The 22,789-nt window shown below is 38.3% G+C and overlaps 1 protein-coding gene across 1 annotated transcript in view; it reads left to right on the top strand.

The window, feature by feature from the left end:
- The window catches only part of LOC104272379 (sodium/potassium/calcium exchanger 2), a gene marked incomplete at its 3' end in the record, with an annotated part of 71,429 nt that extends 54,526 nt beyond the window's left edge, over positions 1–16,903 (top strand). The window contains exons 3-4 of the mRNA XM_009867357.1: positions 1,020–1,128; positions 16,853–16,903. Coding sequence (XP_009865659.1) covers positions 1,020–1,128; positions 16,853–16,903 — 160 coding nt within the window. The remainder of the gene's footprint in view (positions 1–1,019; positions 1,129–16,852) is intronic.
- Positions 16,904–22,789: the final 5,886 nt, after the last annotated feature.

Below are 22,789 nucleotides of genomic sequence, written 5' to 3'. Positions count from 1 at the left end.
AAAAAACCAGGTTGGGTGATGATTGGATTAAGACCAGCCCTGTGGAGAAGAGTTTGGGGGTGTTGATGGATGAAAAACTGGATATGAGCCAGCAATGTTCACTCACAGCCTAGAAAGCCAATCACAACTTGGGGTGCATCAGGGGAAGTGTGGCCAGTAGATCGAGGGAGGTGATTCTCCTCCTCTACTCTGCTGTCGTGAGACCCCCCACTTGCAGTACTGTATCCAGCTCTGGGGCACCTAGCACAGCATCTGTTGGAGCAAGTCCAGAGAAGAGCCACGAAGATGATCAGGGGACTGGAGTACCTCTCGTATAAGGACAGGCTGAGAGAGTTGGGGCTCTTCAGCCTGGAGAAGGCTCTGGGGAGACCTTATAGCAGCCTCTCAGTACTTAAAGGGGCCCTCCGGGTAAGAAGGGCAGGTCCTCTTTATCACGAAGTGTAGTGACAGGATGAGGGGTAATGGTTTCAGACTGAAAGAGAATAACCCTTTGATTAGGTATTAGGAAAAAATTCTTTTCTGTGGGATTGGTGAGATCGTGGAACAGGTTGCCCAGAGAATTTCTGAAAATGGGTTCTCTCTGCCCTTTTTCTCCCTTATTTTTGATAATATGCATATTTGCAGTCCACTGACGCAGGAAAAATTAGAACTTACTTCGGGAATTCAACCACAAGGTTCTACAAAGGAACAAATTAGGAATTCTTCCTGATGCAAGTATGAGGTTTTTATTTTCTTAACATTTAAGAAGTTTTCACAGAGGAAGATTCTTTTCTCCCTGATTTTTTCCTGGGCCCTAGGAGACTAATGACTACATTAATGTAATGATCCATCCCCTCTAGAGAAATTTTCTATACATATAACTATGTTGAATAGAGTGTAGACTTTAATTTGATCTGCTATAGGTGGTGGTTGAAAATGTTTCGCTCTGTAGTGAGGTGAGATTATTTCTTAGTGTTTCAGACCTATTTCCACAGAAACAACAAAAGAACTTAAATCTTTTCCCTTATTTTTCCACCTAGACCAAGCCACGGCTCCAGCGGGGAGGAAGCTCTGCGTCTCTCCACAACAGTCTAATGAGGAACAGCATCTTCCAGCTCATGATTCACACACTTGACCCGCTTGCTGAAGGTATTCCTATTAATTTTTTGGGGTTGCTGTTGCAAAAGCAAATGCTTTCCTTTTCTCTTCTCCCCATGAAACTATTGTTTACGTTTCTATTGCTGTGAAATAGCTATGAATAGTCTTTTCGGAATGTGTCTGAATTTTCAGCAGGAATTTTGCTCTTCCACCAAGACTTGCAATCTAGGGAATGTGTTCATTGCGGCGCTAACACTGGTCATTTGGTTGATGCGTATCAGAACTACTGTCCGCTTTGCCTCTGACAGCAGTGATTTAAAAGTTATAAAAACTGTCCTCTGGTTCCTCTGTAGGTTGTTGGTTTGGGGTTTTTTTGTTTCCTTTTCTGGTTTTTATTTTAATATATCAGAAACAAAACCTAGATAAACTGAAATAGTGGGTAACTTGTCATATGGAATAGAGAAAAGAATGAGACTCCACAGATTTGACTTCTGCTGGTCTAACACTGACTTTAGAAAAACTGCAACATGTGAGGCATTAACTGCAATTAGATGTTTGGCTCCTTTTATTTGCATCACTACAGGAGGTAAGCAGGCCTTCTAACTGCTACACCAAACATGTCTTCATACACCTGGTAGCCAACCATTTCACTCTACTAGAAGAAGGAAAGACTTCCAATCTCAAATTTTCACTTTTTAATTAGAAGTTATGATTTTTCATTACAATCCTTTGCACTTCTCTTTTCCATTGAAGCAAAGCTCCTGGGCTGCAGATGCGTCTGTGATGTCACAAATAGTGTTAGCACAAACGAAAAAATCATCTGAAGCAGTAAATAGATTTCATCACATTATAGAAAAAAAAATAATTGACTGGAGTTCAATTTGGATTCAACAAAGATTCAGAAATAAGATCAGGTATTTTTCCATTTCTCAAGTTTATTTCATTTGTTTCCCAGACATGGCTTTTTCAGAATTCATACCTTTTCTCCCTGTTTTTCTCCCTGCAGCAAGCTTGCACAATGTAGTGTGATCCAGAAGCTTCCCCCTTCATGACAGAGCACGAAGAACTAGTTTAGAAATCTGAAATCCATCTTGACGGGCACAGAAGCCCAGCATTTTTGAAAATTAGGTATTATAACTAAGTTCAGATAACTCTATGCTGTTGTTCATTTTGTCAGTAAAACACTGGAGGTCAATGTGGATTGATTGAGATGGTTGCAATGGATAAATCTTATAAAAATTACTCCAGTAAAATTTTCTTCAGGGTTTCTTTGCTCATAATACTTTATTACTTGGTTGTTTCTTTCCTCTCCAAACTTTTATATTTGCCTTGGAATTAATATTCTTCAATGAATGGAATAAAAAGGTCTTGTGGACTTTAAATATAGTGCAAGGCAGTAAGCACCTGTACATTTCATTAAAACTGACACACTGAGTTGAATTTTACAAAGCAAAAAATATCTACCTACATTTGCTGGAAATACTGTTTTAATACACAACTTAATAAAGAAATGGCCAAGAAGACACTGGAAAATAACCTATGTATGTGCAGATGTCTAAGCTGATGACACTGACTTTATCAAATTCAAATATTAATTCATGAGAGCACGGAAGTTTCAATATGGAAATGTAATTCAGTAAATACTTTTGCATGTGGAACTCTGTTTTTTAAAAAACATGCTCAGATGTATAGGTGAAATATGAAAAAAATCTACCCACTTTCCTAAGGCACCACCACCTCATTTGTGGGCAGACTTGGTTTTGCACTGCAGGCAGTTTGGAAGGCAGACACATGGAGTATTGGATATCTCCACTGAGCACATATTGTTTCCTGAGATTTCGAGCTCTTAAGTGTACAGATTCATTATTCTTTATTCAGATAATTCTGCAAGCTTCCATAAAAGAAGATGTATTTTATTTCAATGTAAATCATGTGGCTGGCCAAGGTAAGTAATAGTAGTTAACGAATTTGGTTGGCATTGTGCTTGAGTCTTATATTCAATTCAAAACTACACCCTGCTGTATATAATATTATCTATTTGGCTCTGTATGAATTTTATCTACAGATTCTCACAATTTTCTTGTGTTCTAATCTTCCTGTGTATAATGAACATCGAACAATGAACTAGTACATCATGTTTACTTTAACAGACCTTTAGTGTGCTAGCTAAGTAATTTTTAAGCTGATACGATTTCATTGTTGAGAATTAAAAGAAAGGGTAGTATTTATCAGAAGTGTCTGAGACATGTAGTCCTTTGCTGTATAAACCTATCATTTGAGGGGATGTAGAAATGTAAAGGATTACCTGGTGCCTTCTCTGGACCACATGGCTTTCTCCACATGCCCTTTCCTACTACGAAAAAATCAGAGAGATAATGAAGCAATAAATGAGTGATTTGTGTTAGTTTTGAGTTTTTTGTAAACAAAGGAAATCAGCTCTGTTGCACTCATGTAATGGAAGACAGTGGACCTGGTGCATAATCTGTGAGGTCAAAGGATTTCTTCCAGATCATTTAATGTGAGTATGGATCAGACTCAAAGGAATAGCAGAAAGAGATTCTGAGCATTTTTCTGTCCCATCTTAGTTAACTTAGATCCTCTCGGTATTTCTGCCAGATGATGACTTAGATCAATAGGTCAAAAACATTGCATCATTAGCTGTGTTTGTTGGATTTGCAGCAAAAGAACTGGGTATAAGAACATGAAAAAGTGCCATTCTCATAGGAAAAAAGTGTGAAAGCTGACGCATAGGCAGATATTCTGCCACCTCCTGCACTTGGGCGTACTCCCTCTCTCCCCCTCTCTCATGTCCTCTTTCCCCATTTTGCTACTGTTTACATCCTTTGCCTTTCCTCATACTGCATCTCAGTCATCTGCACCTGCCTTATTTCAGTCTGCTCTCATAGGATGGTTTCCTCAATACTTGCTCTTCTGGATTGCTGGATCGATCAGTTGAAGCACTTCCCAAGTAGATGCCAGCAACCCTGTAGCTGGCACAGCCACGTGAACTGAATTTTCAGTCTCTGGAAAAGCACTTGTAAAGTCTGGGAGCTCTGTGCTTGGCTCTTAGTGGGTTCCAGATCACATGTTGCAGTTAGAAGTAGGATTTCTAGTTGTACTGCTGCTGGAAGATACAGTTTTTCTTCCTCTTTTTGAATCAGAAATAAAATTCACTGTTACGTTCTCTCAAACATTTTCAAGGACAATGGGGGCATCAGAAGGCACACTGCTCTGTCATTTGGACTTGTGTGGACTTTGCAAAGCTGACAGAAAAGAAGTCCTACCTAAGTCCTCTTGATAGCATAAGCAGTATAGAATGTATAAACAGGTTGTGTGACTATTAAAGGTCATCTTCACCTACACAGTGTTATTGTTACATTAACATATAATGTATTTATAGAAAACTTGTCATATTTACTCCTGAATAATTCATTCGTGAAGTCAGAACCAACATCTACATTAATTAAGAGTCTCTTAAAAATGCACTTGATTCCGAGTAAGAAAATTTGAAATGAGAGAGAAAAGACCTTAAGAAGTTTTTAACTTCCATAAAATGTAGATAAACAGAAATATCCTGACATACTATTACAAACTTGTGAACCTATTCTTACTTTTATTTTCCATACAAATGCTGTTTTGGCATGACTTGTGCCTGTCTTGTGAAAGCCAGCTTGTAAACTTGCAAAGTACATAGCCCATCTCTGACAGATGAGTAACATCTGAGATCCGTGGGATTTGCTGGAAGTTTGGCACTTTTCAAACAGACAGGTGTGCAGCCATGCTGTGGATTTAACAAGTCTGAGACAAGGAAGGCTTCGCCTCTTCAAAATCTTGGTCTCAGCATAAAGCTTCTAAGAAGATAAGAGTTCAGCCATTCTTAACAGGCAGATATGTAGAGCATTTATTAACGGGACATGAACTTTACATTGAAGTTGAAACCTCTAGTTCATTAAAAATATATAAATATGTGTATGACAGTAGTTTTTTTGTTCACTTCTATCATATTACAGAAATAGTGACCTTGGTACAGATCATTTCCTGAGGATTAAGATTAATGAGTGTGTGTGCCTCAGGCTATTATAAACTCCCAGCCACCCATTAATCCTCAGGAAATCCTGTGCCATATTTGCTTCTGCTAAATGCTGGTCTGGCAATCCTTTATTCAGAGAGTAGTGAGCTGGACTGTGCATAACAGCATTACCCATATGAATAAGGATGGCAGACCTGCTGTGTGGTCAGGGCCCAATCCAAAATCCAAGGAACTCTAGTGTAAATCATGGCAATCATTGATCATTTGTGCCTTTTTTCCTTCTGAGTCGTGTACCTCAGATACCTTTGTCCTAGTTTTGAAATAGACATTCCTGCATTATGAAAGTGTGGCATTTACAAAGATCTGGGTGGTTGTTTTGCAGTGGGAGTAGGGGAAGGAAAAGCATGGGAAGTATTTTGTATGAAAATGTCTGCGATGAGTAGTAAGCCTGCCTTCTCCCTACAAGCTATACTTCAAAGAACAATTCTTTCAGGATTGTGGAGGGAAGTTTTCCTCTCCAGAGTCACTTATGGGTACTCTTTTGAAATGGGAAGACAAACAGTGGTGAAGTGAGGATTCAGAGCACCAGTGCAACCTGAGGCTACCTTACTTTTCTCGCACAGCTTTAGCAGGGTACCGGAAGAATGAGATCTTTTGCTTATCATGCCATCCTTTTTCTGTCTGCTGATGATGTGCCACAGACCAAGCAAAAATCATCCAAAAGGGAAAATTTAGCTACATGCTGACACCCTTGATCCCTTGTGACAAGGGTACAATCCATATGCAAATATCATCCTCTGCATGAAAATGAATGTGATATAAATCTCTGTCATGGCTCAGTCCCCAGTCAGAAGTAGGTTTCTTTCTCTCCTATTCCCATCACTCATCCTATTTCCAAAGTGGAAAACTACAGGATGTACTTTTGCAGAAAAGTTGTCGTTTATTTTCTATGCTTTACTTTTTTTTAAGCATAGATATGGTGCATGTTATTGGTGAGACAAGTGACCTTCGGTTACATAAGGCTGAGCTGAGTGTTCTGTCACTTCCTTCACTGAATGCTGAAAAATACAGTACTGTCACTGTCTGCTCTAACAAAGAAAACCAGAAACCTGCATTCATGCTTCTCAGGAAAATAAAGAATTACTTAGTCCTCAAAGGTTTTTAAATAGCAGTGAATTGTTTGTAATTACTCACTAGACTCTGCTGTGTTCATAGTCACTGATCTTGAGAAGTTCACAACGTTTCCGTTCACCTCAAAGTATTTTGCTTAATTTGCTGCTCTTGCTTATGTTCTTTTCTGAGGTGTCACGGAAAATATCAACTTACCCTAAAGACAGCTGACAATGGTTGGGGTGACCTTCACCTGCCTGGTCACTCAGCAGTCTCCCAGCTTTCATGTCTTTTTGCAAAACCCTTGTGCTCTTTTTCTTCCCTTGGGCTAGGTGGGTTGCATCACATCTGTGCTCCCTCCCATTGGGAACCTTTTTTGGATTAATCCGTTTATTTTTATATCCTCATAGAAGTAAGGCCAGGCAGCGCAGGTTAGACCTGTAATGCTAATGTAATTCTCAGCTCCTGCATTGCTGAAGTTACCTGAGCAATTCCACTTTACTCATTTCCAGTGTGGGGGTGCTGCAGGACTTCAGTACACTTCCTAGCACCATGCTAGAGATGAAAGAAATACTTCTTAAGTGACTTACAAGCACAACAGCATTTTATCTAAAATCAGGAAATAGGCAAATCTAGACAAAAATAATAAAAAAGCAATTATGTGTGCTATTAAATATCTTTGCTCTAGATCCTTCATTATTCTTGACTGTCCTTTAGGCATACCCATGGGTTTGCAAAGGAGCTCAACACTTTCTTCTTGTACACTTGTTCTTATGAAGCTAGAAACAGTTCTTGCTTCCTCTTCTGGGCCGGAGGGAAAAACAGCCCTCTGAGCATGGCAGAGAGTTTTGTTTTTCTTCTCTGCTGAAGACTGAAATGTTTTCAAGGGACTTCTGCCAGAAAAGATGGGGTCTCCCTGCCAGGCTCATATGCAAATTAATAGCTGTTAGTTACAATCTAGTGTCTTTCCATCCCATGGCATCTCAGTCTGATATGAAGATAGGAAACCAATAAAAAGGGCAATTAGGTTTACCTTCAAAATGGAGTGTCATGTCTTACAAAGGCATGTATGCCATTTTATGCAGCCAGCTTTCCCAGAATTGTTCGGGTTTTTTCTCATGTAGGTTGGAAGGGACCTCCTAAATTACAGAATTCAGCTAATCCAACCCTCTGTTCAAGCAGGATCAGCTAGAGCAGGTTGACCAGAACTATGTTGAGTCATGTTTTTAGTATCTCCACAAACAGAAGTCTTTCTGGAAACCCATCTGAGTATTTGACTATCATGAAAGTAAAAGGTTTTTTCTTGTGTCCAGATTGAATTTTCTGGGTTTTAATCTGTGTATATTGCCTCTCTCCTATCAATGGGCACTTCTGAGAAGAGCCTCATTCCATTTTCTTTCCCACCCATCAGGTATTTATACCTGTGGATAAGATCTGACTGAGCCTTCTCTCCTCCAGGCTGAACAGGCCCCGCTCTCACAGCCTCCACTCACATGAGAGATGCTTCAGTCCCTTCATGATCTTTGTGACCTAGTGTCAGACTTGCTCCGGTATATCCATGACTCTCCTGTACTGGCGAGCCTAGGACTGGACCCAGCACCTGGATAAGTCTCACCGGCACTGGGTGGAGGGAAGATATCACCTCCCTTGACGTGCTGATGATATTTTGCCTAAGGGAGCCAAGGATGCAGTTGGCTGCCATTGCTGGGTCAGCTTTCACTGGCATGGTTCTCTGCACAGTCATTAGCCAGCAGTAAGCTTTTTCCTGGGGAAGGTTTTAAATAGCTAAATGTTGGTGAAGTGATGAGGCACATCTCTCTACAGAGTTTCATTTAAGAAACTACAGGTAGAACTTCCCACTCTGCCAGAGTGAGCAACAGCATAGAGTAGAAACTGTGGGTTATGTGCAGCTGTGGGCAATTAGATAGGAAGAAATAGTATTTTAGATAGCCCTGTTAGTATCTGGTAGAAAGTTCAGAGAGAGAGAGAGAAGTTTAATAGCTGTTTCCACCAGTATTACTTCAGATTTCAAAGCCAAAAATGGATAGCAGTTGAATTTACAAACTTCTCTGTGGCACATTTATAAATGTCACTCTAACAGCTATGGAACTTGAGCTGTCTACAAAGATGTGTGCTTTTGTCATAGAGAAAATTGAGTCTTAGGCTAATGAAGAGAATGTTATTATGAAGTTTTGGTTCAGCCAGTTTTTCTAAATGTCAGTCACAAATGTGTATCTACAATGAAAGAAGTATGAATTTTTGAAGTCTGAATTGTTTTACTGAGTCGGTTTGTTTAGCATACATGCAGGGATCACTCGTTGTCATAAATTGGAGATGTTGGTCTTGCCTTTAGAAAAGACAGTGGCTGTATTTCCCTGACTGTAGGGTGAGTGGGCTTGCAACTTTTGTTCTGTCCACAAAATATGTTTATAGTTAGTGACATGTATCAAAAATTTGGCATGTTTTTTTATAAATAACTTGGAGTGCAAAGGAACCCTTACAAATTTCTCCTGGAATTGGCAGTTCAATGGCAAAGTGTAGCTCTTTGTTGTGATGCTCTCAGACTCTGGAGCAATAAACTTCAGGTCTGCTTAAGTTCAGATGGTCCTAAAATACAGAGAGAAGGTAGCACTCATTGCTAATTTCACTGATAGAATGTCTAGCTACTTAAAAATTGAAGAACAAGTCTCCCTTTAAAATCAGTATTGCTCTCTGTAGGTAGCAAATTTGAAATAATGGCAGTTTTATGATGCCATTTTAAATTTACTTTCAAAAATCTGAAATTTAGTCCTTGCGTTTGTTTTGTGGTGTTTGTTTTCACAACAATTTATTTCTGCATGTCATATTTTATTCTTCTAACTAGAAGCTAATCAAGGTGCTCACTGCAGGCAAAATTCTTGTCTCTTATCTCCAAGATATTTTCCAATGATGCCCTGTTCTTCAGACAGCATATTCTTCCTGGGATTCCCTACAGAGGGTCCAAAGAAGTCATGAATATTTAAATACAAGCATGATCACAGACCAGGGTGTAGCTGTCCTAACTATGCATTTACATGCTTAATGGCTTTAGCTTCATTATAAGTTTCTTTCTAACCCCAAATGTCCCTGTTAAAAATATTGACAACAAAGAACATAAATAATTTATAAACCTGTACAGATCAGGGAATAATAGTAGCTGTGAGGGGCTTTCCATTGAAGCTAAAAGTGGAAGATTTCCTCTGGTATGATTTGCACATGGCAGATGACTTCATTCTCCACAGGTTGGTTGGATTTTATGACTGGATAATGAGTGGACTGTATGTTGCCCTTGCATTATTCCTCTTGGACAGCCTAGGAACTGGAACAGATGGAATTTTTGCAGTTGGAGTTGTATGTGTCCAGTAACCCACAGTGCTTGGCCCCACAGACACTTGGTAAAATCCTAACCCTGTCAGAATCAGTGATAAAGCTCCCTATGTCATCAGTGGGATGAGGATTTCATTTCTACATCTCAGAATTCACATTTTCGTGATCTTTGAGAATTCTTCAAAGATAAATACCCCCTTTAAAGTCAGCAGGAGTTTTGTTTGATGAGACAAGTTCAATTCTATTAGATAGCGGTTGTCTTTTGTTGTTACTACATTCTAGAGAGTGTATGGCACCTGTCTTCAACAGTTTGGTGGCAGATGGCACAAAGGTAACTTAGACAGTTGCAAGAAAAAATATGTGAACCTTTTGGATTAATTGCATTAATTTGTCATAAAATGTGATCTAACTGTCATCTAAGCCAACAGTATTGACAAATACAATGTGCCTAAAATAATAACACAAAACCAATTCTGATCCTCCATATCTTTAGTGGACAAACTCATTCAACATTCAAAATGCCAGTGGGAAAAGTAAGTGAACCCTTGAGTTCAAAAAAGCTAATTGGAGTCAGGTGTTAGCATACCCTGTAGATCCTCTGACAAATTTCATTTTGTCAACACAAAAAGATTTGGTAGATGGTATGGACTGTAAGAACAGTAAGGTTTCAGTCTTTATTTTAAAGGCAGCACTAGGAGCAAAGTGCTAGGCAGATACTGCTTTTGTGGTAATGTGGCTATCCTAAGCTGCCCAGGACTCTACTTGTATGATTGTATAAATTTTTAATTATGTTTCTATTCACACTCCATTTTGATAAATTTACAACAAACTAATTGTAATAAAACCAGACAACTTTAACAAGATTCTTATCAGGACAAAAACACCTGCAATAAAAAACAGAGTAAGGACACGTTAGCAGAGAGAATAGGAACAGAAGGCTTGCAATTTAATGACAAGATGAAAGATGACTGCATGGGCTTTTAGAGCTCAAATGCACAAAGTATTACATTAATTTAGTTACTCCTAATGTACTGCCTACTGATCAAGTACCTGGAAGTCTTAACTTATATGATTTTCTTCATTTGCCTAGGAGTGTTAATAAAACACAGTAGCATAATCCAAAAAGATCTAATTCTTAAATGCATACAACTAGTATTATTTACTGTATTATTTAGATCCCAAAGAGGTCCCCTTGTGTTTTCCACTGCACCAGATCAATGTCAGAGCCTCTGTTTTGGAAGAATTGGCAGCAGGAAGATCCACAGTAAAAATATAGGCTACAACAATTAAATATAACTTGCACGGTTTATGTTTTCTGGAATTAATGGGAGAAAAAGTCTTTTGCTGTTTAAAACAAATTTGTTTTCTGTTCTCTTTGTTCTGCAGAGATAATACATACAAACTCCCACAGCAGTCCCAGTCTATCCCAGATGGGATATAAGTACCAATGAGAAAGTTAAGTTATTTATGGAGTTCATAAAAGGTAGTAGTCAAAATTAAGATGAGATTCCCTGGAAGAAAATAATCAGCACCTGATATCCTTCAGTTGATGAGATTTTTTTGTGTTTTGCCTCAAATAGTTTGTATACAAAGGCATTATCTTTTATTAAAGATCTGCTAGACGTTAGGATTCTCATTTTATACATGTAATGTTAATCTCCACTACACAAGTTTTCAGTGCTGAGAATTCTTTATCCCTAATCTAACATAATTGATAAAACCTAATCAAGCTTTGATTTCAATTTAGCTTGGATAGCCACTACAGATTATCTAGCAAGACTTTTGAAGTGGCCTTTTTTTTGTTTACGGATGAGTCATATCAATTTTTCTCAAGACCATGACAGCTAGAAGGAACAACAGTAAAGATTAGTGAAAGACAGCCTCATCCTTCTTGATGTTATAATATGAATTCCTCTTTCAGCTTTCTTTTAAAAAAATACAAATAAGAAAACGAGATCATGTTAAGCATGATGAAAAATATAAACATATATCAGAGGTCAAATTAGAAAGATGTGAAGGTTAAGAGTGGATTACCAAGTTAATGTCTTTGACTGTCAGGAACTTGTTGACTTTCAGAATTTTGTGTGCAACCTCTTGCACAGAAATTCTCTTCTGTTCCCAGTACTTAGTTAGGCTTCGTGTTTACAGTCTTTTTAATAATTATTTGCTTCCTTTTAAGTTGCAATTCTTGGCTGCATACTCATTTGCAATTTCAGCATCAGTTTTGAGACCTTACTTTCTCATTTCATTCCTATCTTATGTCTTACATATTCCACCTTTTGGTAGATTGAATTTAGGTGTATGAAAACTCAGGAAGAATATGTTTTCCATCTGCATGTTCCAGTATGCCTCACAATTTCTTCTAAGCCAAGCTCTTACTGACGCTGATAAAGGATTATGCCTTGGCACCTTCATGACTGCGGAAGTCAAACACAAGGAAAGACTAGTAAATGCAATGGTGGAACAGCACTGAAAAATTAGGGATTGCCTTCAGTGATTTCTCTTTAGCAGTTTTGTTTTGAATAAAAGATACGTCAGCTTTAAGGCTGTTTAATTACCGTGAAGAAATGTGACATCTATTTTCATACAAACATGTTTTTTATGCAAAATGAAAATCTTATCCTTGTTGAAAAAAACCCACAATTCATTACTTTATTTTGAGAGTTTGAGTTCACATTTTTCCTGAAGGAATACACACCTTTAGCAATGCAGGTTGCTATCTCTTAAATAGCTATATGTTTTATGAATGCTTTGAGAAACTATGAACTAGGCTCATTTCTGACATAACTAGGGACAGCTGCAGTCTGTATGTGAGATTTGCATATCAGGAGAGAAATACTGACTATACTTTCCTCCTATGGCAGCCTGGGGCACTGCAGAAATGAGTATTTTGCCACAGACTGTACCAGCAATACTGAATGAGTGAACACTGAAAATGAACTGAGTAATTAGTTATATTATTTCATAGAATCATAGAATCATAGAATAGTTTGGGTTGGGAGGGACCTTTAAAGGTCGTCTAGTCCAAGCCCTGTGCAATGAGCGAGTGCTTCAACTACCTCAGGTTGCTCGGAGCTCTGTCCATCCTGATCTTGAATGTTTTCAGGGATGGGGCTTCTACAACCTCTCTGGCAGCCTGTTCCAGAGTCTCACCACCCTTATTGTAGTATTTATTCCTTATATCTAGTATGAATCTACTATCTCTCAGTTTAAAGCCATTGTCCCATGTCCTGTCACAACAGGCCTTGCTAAAAAGATTGCTCCCATCTTCCTTATAGGCCTCCTTTAAGTAGTGGAAGGTCACTATAAGGTCTCCCCAGAGCTTTCTCTTCTCCAGGCTGAACAATCTCACCTCTCTCAGTCTTTCATCTAAGAGATGTGTTCCATCCCTCTGATCATTTTTGTGGCCCTCCTCTGGACATGCTCCAATGGTTTCATGTCATTCTTCCTCTGAGGACCCTAGAGCTGAACACAGTACCTTAAGTGGGTTCTTAGAAGAGCTGAGCAAAGAGGGAGAATCGACTCCTGGCCAAGCTGTTTTGATACAGCGCAGGATATGGTTGGCTTTCTGGGCTGCAAGCACACATTGCTGTCTCATGTCCAGCTTTTCATCTCCCAGCATCCCCAAGCCCTCCTCTGCAGGGCTGCTATCAATCCCTTCATTCCCCAGCCTGTACTGATAACAGGGCTTGCCCTGACCCAGATGCAGCACCTTGCACTTGGCCTTCTTGAACTGTATGAAGTTCACATGGGCCCACTTCTCTAGCTTGTCCAGGTCCCTCTGGATGGTATCCCATCCCTGAGGCATGTCGGCCTCACCACTTCACTTGGTGTCATCTGCAAAGTTGCTGAGGGTGCACTGTCTATGTCATTGATGAAGATACTAAACAGCACTGGTCCCGGTACGGACCCCTGAGGGACAACACTTGTGAGTGATCTCCATCTGGGCACTGAGCTGTTGACTACTACCCCCTCCTTACCCACCCATCAAAGCCCTATCTTTCCAATTTAGAGAGAAAGATGTTGTGGAGACCCATGTCAAAGGCCTTACAGAAGTCCAGACACAAGACATCCGTAGCTTTTCCTGTGCTACTGATGTAGTCATTCTATCATAGAAGGCCACTAGGTTGGTCAGGCAGGACTTACCCTTGGTGAAGCCATACTGGCTGTCTCAAGTGTATTTTGAAATTGAAAATAGTCTAGCACTGTTGACTAACAAAACTGTTCTTTCTGTTTACTTTGATACGGTGTGATATGTACATATGCAGTAGAGAACAATAGGTAATAAGGCAAATGTTGTAATCTTTCAGGAATGTCAGACAGGATTACCAGGAACCATCAGTTCTCTTCTTGTGTAAAAATATGCAGAAGGGAACAAATTAATTCAGTGACTCTGTCACTGTTGAGGATCAGCTGTTAAGCCACATCTCTGTGTCCTCTTTGTTCCATAAGACCAGCAGGGTTACAGGTATTGGCTGTCAGCCAGTCTGTCTAAGATGACCTCCCCGTTGGAACTGCATAGTGTGTTCATGAAACTGCAATTATCAAATTTTAATAGTGTTGGATATTGGCATATTTTTTTAAAGTACCCTTTGTCACAGCATTTCAGATTTCTAATTCTGTTTAAAATTGGTTTGTTATAAAAGCTAAGAACTTTCTCCAATACGCTGTTGTTTTCAAAAAGTACTTCCGTTTGTGTTTACTTTCAGTCATATTGAACAAAATCTTATTTTAACAGGAAAATTCAAAAATAAATATGAGTGGATTTACTTGAAATTTTACAGCAGAAGGCAGTGCAATATATTTGGCAGCAGACTGTACAGAGGTAGACTTTCGTGTTGTTGAGCAGCACTGACCCAAGTTATCTTGAAATCTACAAAATAATTCATGTGAATACTTGCATCTGGCATTTTCTAGCATTGTTGTTGTTCATTGCAGTCAGTGGGCTGGTCACTGCATAAAATGTTCCACCCTGAGTACAGGACTATAAAAGTTTTCAGGAACATAATCTCACCAGCAAGATTAGAGTTGTCCTGGAAATAATTGTGTTAACTGCAAGAATTAACCTAGATTAATCCTTCATGTGTTGAATTGCTGAAGTGCCCAGACATGATTATCATAAGCATCGTGCATTCTCATGCATGTCCTTGTTTCTTTTCTCTTCAGTCTCTATAAGGTCAGAGTCTCCTTTTCTCTTGCATCATCTCTCACTTCAGATGGGAATCAAATAAATCTGAACTGGATTGTCAGTATGTCAAGTGCCCTGCGTTTCTCCCACCATTTTAATTTCTTCTGGATATCTAGCATAATTCACCAGAGTTGTTAGCTTCCTCTGAAACCTCTGCTGCTTCATCCATGAAGTCAGAGACCTCATGCTCTCATTCTGTTAATTCTTAAGTTTGCTGCTATGGTACAACCTCCTTTTTCTCAAATTTGTCCTTCTGCACTCCCATCCTTTTTTTCTCCATGAGCTTATGCAGCCCCTCTCTAGCAGTGTTGTTTCCTGCACATACTTCCCACCTTAGGTTCTAGCAAAACAAACCGCAGAAACATGATGGCAAAGGTCAATGAAAATAAGTTTAAGCAAAGGCATTAGCTATAGAGTCAGCAGATAGAGCTCTAATTAAACAGCACGTGTGGTCCCAAATGCTGTGTGCAGGGAAGTTCATATCTTTAGAAATTCAAATCTTTAGGACCAAAATCAAGATGGTCGGACAGTAGCTTCTTCTATGTAAAAGAAGCTACAAAGATTATGTTGCAACACTAGAACACTTTTACAAAACATTATATGCATTGTATTTTGTAAAACAGTACTAAATTCTGTCTTTAAATGATGCCTTTCTTTGCTTTGAGAGAGACTTAGCATATGGGCATTACTTGTAAGACACTGCATTGTATGAGCAAGAGTATGTCAGAATTTGCAACTGCTTTTGATAAAGTATGTCTATGAAAAAATCATTACAATCCAATCATCATTATTTTTAAAATGTAACAGTGATAATCTCCTGTACTTTTTAGTTACATGGCATAAAGCTTTTTTCTATCTCTGGAAATGATGTAAGAAATGTTCATTTGGCAGGTTCAGGTATCTGCAGTAGGTTTAAAAACACCAATATTTCAAAGTATCAGATTTGCATATCACTACAGTATTTTGCAGTTAAAAACTAATAGCCGGACCTCTCTTCACCTACGTGGAAAAATATCGGAAGATTACAAGGTGTATCAACTGAAAACAAAATAATTGGACAGCAGTTTCACATTTAATTACTTAAGCTGTTTCACAAACATCAAGAATATTTCCAAAGAAAACAGCACTACCAAACTGTTAAGTATCCATTTTTTAATGATTACACTCTATGAAAGGTTAGATCTTCAGAAACCTGTTTTAAAACTTTACATTAAAATGATGAGTGAAGTCACCCACAAATTCCTCAAAGTCATTTACAAATTCCTCCTTGTGCTTAATTTTAATCTGTCTTGTTTCATAGACCTACCTTAATTATTGTATTTATATACATATTTATATACATATTTACATATATGCCAAACTTGAAGAAAAAAGCTTTTTAAGAGATAAAGTGTAAAGCAGCATCTGGAGAAAATAGGTGATTTCATCCAAGATTGTATCACCTGGAAAAATAATAGTAGCCCTAAAGATCTGGAGATCTCTGCCTTTTGTTCTTTTCTCTGCTCTGCTAGAAATGCAGTATGTTCACATCTATTTAATGATTTCATTAATTTAGTTCTCACACCACGTGATGAATTAAGACTTTTCTTCTGATGTCGTAAGTGACAAGAGAGTGCATAAATTAAGTAATCCCTCTAAAGCAAGTTAACATCAGCACTGCTGTCAATGTTTGTGGGACATTTCCTGAGATTATATGTTTTGAGATTTTTTTTGTTTAATTTGGATGTATATGTAGTTGAATATCTGACTGGGGAATGTTAAAAGACTGTAGTTTCCAAAGCTCCTGCTCATTAGGTCCTGTCAAGGTTTATTATGTTTTCCTGAATGTAGAGGCACCAAATTGGCAATCACCTTGAAAAGGCTGGATTTTAGATTTCAGTGCTTCTTCTGCATCTCACTTTGACAAGTTACTTGTCTGATGCAAGTGACTTGTGAATTTTCTGAGGGGGAAGCCACTGTCATTTCTGTAATCTGTGTTTCAGTGTCCTGCAGAATTTTTTGCATAATCACTGTTGGAGTTTATGAAGCTCATGCAAAAACATGTACATTTCTTGAATGTCTGCTGGTTCCTTATCTTTGTGTCTTTTACTGTGATGTTGTAGAGCTTGGATCATATGGAAACCTAAAATATTATGACACAATGACTGAAGAAGGTAAGAAATATTTTAGAATTGTTTGTATCAGCTTTTTTTGAAGCCCTTAAAGCGCCTTTTATGTGTTTACTTTTTTCCTTTATTTTTCTTAGTCCTATTTTCAGTTTATCCATTTTTTAATAAATCCTTTTTGCATGTCTTCATTGACGGTGCAATGAGTTTTGGCTCTTTTTTCAGGTTTTTGTTTTCAGCATTTCAGTTTTGCTCTTTCAGATAAAGAAATATAGTGGAATGCTTTTATTAAAGAACATACATGCAAAACCATACTCACAAATTATATGGCACAGTATAACATAGATTGTAGGTACTTACTTTATTCCATATTTTAAAGTGCAATCAAGAATTAATTTATGAATATTCAGATTACTTGGTTTGAGAAAAATTATTAAGTGACTTCAGTTTACTGTCTTACTCAAAAGTAATGAGTAAATTTTAAAAACTAGGCATGACTATTCCTGGAGTATTAATTGTATGCTTAATTGCAATGCAAAAATCATGCAATTTAAAATCCTGATTCTAGCAATACAAGAAGGAAGTAATTAGGGCCTGAATCAGGGCTCAGTGAAATCTTGTGAAATTTTTCTGCTGATTCAAAAGTGCTGCAGTTTATTATACTAATTCAGGAAAGCAGCTAACTCTGTACTAATTTTCCTGCACATGCTTTCATTCCCAATGCAGTCAGCATTTCTATAGTTTGGAAGTTTCCCTAAGCTGAGACCTGATGTCTGCAGGATTAAGGCCTGTTTTCCACCTCTCTCATTATAATGGCAGACAGATGATTTCATGAATGTTCAGTTTAGTAATTAGTAGCATGTTAGAGGATGGAGATAAGATTCAGGCCTGTAGGGAAGTTAGCCACCTATTCCTACATATTTTTAATGTTGGGAATATAAGGCAAATACCTCAATTCTCTGTTTTTAAAAGCATGGTTATTTTCTAGTTTAACTCAACCCTCAAGTTAAAAAGGTTTTAAGAAAACCTTCATTATGTGACTCACTCATGATCATTTCTCCAGGGTTTGGGAGGGGTGGGGCTGGAAAGTGACACCTTCTGACTGTTTCCAATTTTCTGCATCTGCTGTTGATACTCAAAATATAACCATACCATTCTGGCGCTGGCTGTAGGAGACAATTCCTTCCTACTTTGTACCTGATGTTGGAAAATGCTGTTTTGTTCTGTAGCAGGCGCGGTCTTATAGGTCAGTCTTGCCACACAGCTCTCCATTGCCCAGATTCACCACTGATTCACAGCATTGGCATTGATACAAGCAAAGATGTCTCAAAGGAGACTTTACCAGGCAGACAGTGGTGCCTATGTTGTTTACATACACCTCTCAATCACCTGAAATGAGTCGTTATCCCAGGCCATTCAGATATGGCTCCCAGAGCTAAAACTTTTGCAGTATGTCTCATCTCAGTCTTCATTACAATCAAGATATGAAGGTCATTTCTCATTGTATCCTCAGAACTGGGCATATTAAGGTTTTCACTTTTTGTGCTGAAGTACTAAATCTCCCATTTCAAAGATAGTCACTACATTAGTAGCCTTCTAATACACATAAAAACTCTATTGACAGTTAGATGTCAATGGGAAAATACGCATGCAAGTATGACACATACAATATACACATGAATTAGCACTATGCCTATGCTGAAGTAATGCTGTTAGTGTTAAATGTCATCTTAGAAGGCACTCCTCGTGAATAAGACCATGCTGTAGCAATAGCAAAACTACAGTAGCAAAAATCTTCCAGTAGCAAAAGAAAGGACCCTTTTTGTCTTTTAAGAGTATTAGCACTGACAAGTGTCTAGATACAGTTTACCTGTCATCATCATTTTCATATGTCTATCAGAAAGCAAGTAATGAATGCTGTATCGCAGAAGCAGTATTTAGATCAAAGTGTGCAAGATTTTGAATTTTCTATTTGGATTTTTAGAAGTATAATCATTATCACTCTTATCATAGTTACTTCCATTATCTGTTTTCCTCTCTCTTTTCCTTTTTTAACTGCGCTTTTTGTGCATTTTATACAGAAAGTTAGTCACAGGAACATGTAAACCCAGTTACAAATCCGTGGATTTTTTTCTGAAATAGTACATCCTTATTATCTCCAGGTCCTCAAACCCTGTGTCGAGGTAGGTAGCAAACTTTTAGTCCCCCAGTGAAGAAGAACAAGGAACGTATTTCTGCTGCTACATCAAAACGATCAGAGATTAAAAGTAATGGTTAAGCCATTACACAATCAGATATAGCCTTCTGGTCAGAGGGCCATTGGGCAGCAGGTTCTAGAAGCCGATCTCTATTGTTTTTTTACTCCTATTTTTTCTGAAAGTAATTTGAAATTAATTGCCAATTAGGCCCAACTGGGCCTAATCTTCCCCATATGGGAAGAGACCCTCACAGTAATCTTATGCTTCTGAGTAACCTTCAAAACCAGCTTACAACATGGCAAAGCTACATGTATTTTCATTTGATGCTTCTGCACGTTTTTGAAAGTAAAGAAAAAAGCACATGAGGTGAGTTTCTGGAATTGATCAGTTGAGACACCACCTCAGTACTGTGTTTAGCTCTGGGGCCCTCAGTGTAAGAAAGACATGGACCTGCTCAAGTGGGTCCAGAGGAGGGCAATGAAGATGATCAGGGACTGCAGTACCTCCCCTACAAGGACAGGCTGAGAGAGTTGGGCCTTTCAGCCTGGAGAAGAGAAGGCTCTGGGGAGACCTTATAATGGCCTCCTGGTACCTGACAGGGGCCTGCAGGAAAGAAGGGGAGGGACTCTTTATCAGGGAATGTAGTGTAAGAACAAAGGGTTACAGTTTTAAACTGAAAGAGGGCAGATTTAGATTAGATATTAAGAAGAAATTAATTTCTGTGAAGGTCGTGAGACCCTGGAACAAGTTGCCCAGAGAAGCTGTGAATGTCTCATCCCTGGAAGTGTTCAAGGCCAGGCTGGATGGGGCTTTGAGCAACCTGGTCTAGCAGGAGGTGTCCCTGCCCATGGCAGGGGGGTCGGAACAAGATGATCTCAAAAGCCCTTTCCAACCCAAACCATTCTATGATTCTATGACTCAGTAGTTGTGTTCCACAACTGGCCAGAAGCAGAACTGTTCGGTGTGGTTCAGACTGCTCAACAGCCACTAGTTTGACATCTTCAGACTCATGAAAGCTTGGCTATAGCTGTATGCATGTAGTCATTTGCACTTAATCAGAGATTGAAAACTAGACAAATGGTAGAGTCCTGAATTTTTTTAATGAGTGAATTTCCAAAGATATGCTCTTTTCCTATCAATAACAAGGCTTTTCTGACCCCAGGAATCTATAGTCTGCAATTTAGATTGTAGTCAAAGGACTGGCTTTTTAATATGTCCTTGATCAGCAGAACGTTCGCCAACTGGTGCCAGCTGGAATTACTCATGCAGATCATGACGTATCTATATTACACAATACTGATTTGTTTGCATATATTCAAATAAAAACAATTTAGTTTTAAGCTACCTTCTTTGCTAATCACCTGGACTTGATCTCCTGTTCCTTCTACCCCATCTTTGTAAACTCTAATTAGCTGCAAAATCTGAGTTCATTGAATCTAGAATTTTCTATAACAATCTATCCTGTTTTGTGTCCATGGAATCAAGCATTTTCATTCACCTAAATTCTCATGCTACCAGATGGTGTGAAAATGACTGTTAGGCAGTCAAACCTAGGACTGTTAAAGAGGGGACATACTACCTAGGAATGTTAAAGAGGGAATATAAGCTCCTACCTTCTCCTAGAAATCAGTAACATAAATTTCCTATGCATCATTTTAGTAACCTCATCTAAAGGTTAGAAAAAAGTCATGAGAGAAGACCTATGCTTAAGATGAAACCATTGGGGCTTTCTGTAAGTTTTAGTGGTTCTGAAATATCCTGTGCTGGTTCTTTTTCCTGGTGGCTTTGTGCTTCTCCTACACTGAAAAAGTTTATATTTGGTTTGAAGGAGGAAAATGGCTGAGAAAGGGAAGGAGGAGGAATACCTCTGCCAATCTTTTTATGTCTCACTGTCTTTATGCAGTCTAGTACTACTACTTTCCTCAGTTTCTTGGTCTTCATAGCCGATATTTTATATCTTCTATTTATTTGATCCCACTATCATCTACATGAAGTTAATCACATGGAAAGGAATGATCCAAAACAATGTAAGCTGAACCATGCATGTACTGAGAAATCAAAGTAAACCAAAGTACAGTTTCCATTAAAATGTCGAGGTTAATTTCCGTGGCATCAAGTTCTAACTGTGGAACCATTCCTGAAAGAACCTGTGTAACTTAAAATATTAAAAGCCAGTGTAATAAATTCTCCCTCAAGATGAGAGGAGGTGAAAATCTTGGAAATGTGAAAAAAGTTGAAGACAACTTCAATTAAGCTAATCTAAACTAGTCTGAATCTCTCTGGAGACTTTATTTTCAGTTCAGTAATGGCTCAAGTCTCTCTATTAAAAAAAACCTAAACAAAAGTTTAGAGTATCCTTATAGAAATCTGCATCATTTTAATTTCACTTTTTTAATTGAACTTTAAATTAAAAGGTCCTATACCATGCTGGAGTAGGTGGAGACATGGTTCCACAGATCATTCTTAGAAAATGTTTCAGATGCATCATTTGCATTGCTTGCAAAAAAATGCATTTATGTATTTGGGGCATCACAAACCAAATTCTCAAACATAGGAAGCTGAGTTGGAGTCTGAAACCTAAAGCAGTCTTTTAGCAAACTGACATACGTATTGTATGAAAATTATGCAGGCACCATTCAGTGTCTACACATTTCTGGATAAGCACTTCTGAAGTGACACTTGTGTTTCAAAAGAAGCTGGGAATAGACTTGCTTCTTTGCATTTGAGCTTAAAATATTTGGACGTATGAACTGCATTTTCTCATGTTTGTCTTTCTCTTATCTGATAACCCAAGTATTTCCCTTTCTTTCTCTCTTTTTCTTTCTTTAACTCTTTGTTTCTTCTTCATTTTCTAACTGAAATCTCTGCCACTGACCCTGTGCGCTGAAATAATGAGGTGGCTTGCTGTTTGTGGTTGTGTTCTATGTTTAGATAATCTTCTGCAGGCAATTTTACTCTAGGTACCGTGTACCAAAAAAGCTAATCTTTGCAATATATTGTGAATGGCTGATTATTTCTTTGGATTGTGATGTGTTTGTGAAAGGATGGGGGCTGCTGAAAGTACGGTATTGCTTATTAAACCTTAGTGATATTTTTATTACTTGCCAAGTGATTTCCTGTTAACAAATTAATTCCACTTCCCAGCAAATGATAGCTGTTAGTCCCTTTGGGCTGTGTGTATGCTTCTTCACATAAAAAAAGTGTTCATATAGGAATTTGAAGCTTCCATTTGTGAGAAAGGAAGAGAGGATTTATTTCCTGACTCATGATTTATTCTTGTGTGTCTTTTATTTTAGCTTTGTAACAGTTATCCAGCTAACTCAGTTCATTCATGACTTCTCACTATTACTTCCCACTCTTAATCAGCTATATTGCTGCAGGGACACCAACAGTTTTCAATGCATTTTTTTAACACGGGATTAAGAATTAAAACAGTCAGGGGCCCTGTATGGTAGTGGTGTTCTTAATTAGAAGTGTAGAGCCACCAGTTATACTTCCTAAAAAGATAAAAAAAGGTTTAAAGAGCAACAGTAATTAGGATAACAATGAGGAAGAGGAGATCTGTTGTCCTTCTATATGACAGAGACTGTCATAAAATGTCCAAAGAGTCCTTTCATAGAAAGATCAACTGATGTAGAGGAAGATTAATGTTTTCTGTCTTGGACATTGCCTAATTTGAATGTATCATTTGGACTCAGTTGTCCATAAAGAGTGACAGGACCTGGGATCTCTCTTA

This window comes from Apaloderma vittatum, unplaced genomic scaffold (genome assembly GCF_000703405.1).
Source record: "Apaloderma vittatum isolate BGI_N311 unplaced genomic scaffold, ASM70340v1 scaffold1804, whole genome shotgun sequence".
Taxonomy (NCBI): domain Eukaryota; kingdom Metazoa; phylum Chordata; class Aves; order Trogoniformes; family Trogonidae; genus Apaloderma; species Apaloderma vittatum.
Note: the sequence above shows the minus strand (reverse complement) of the source record. Positions and strands in the feature narration are given on the sequence as shown.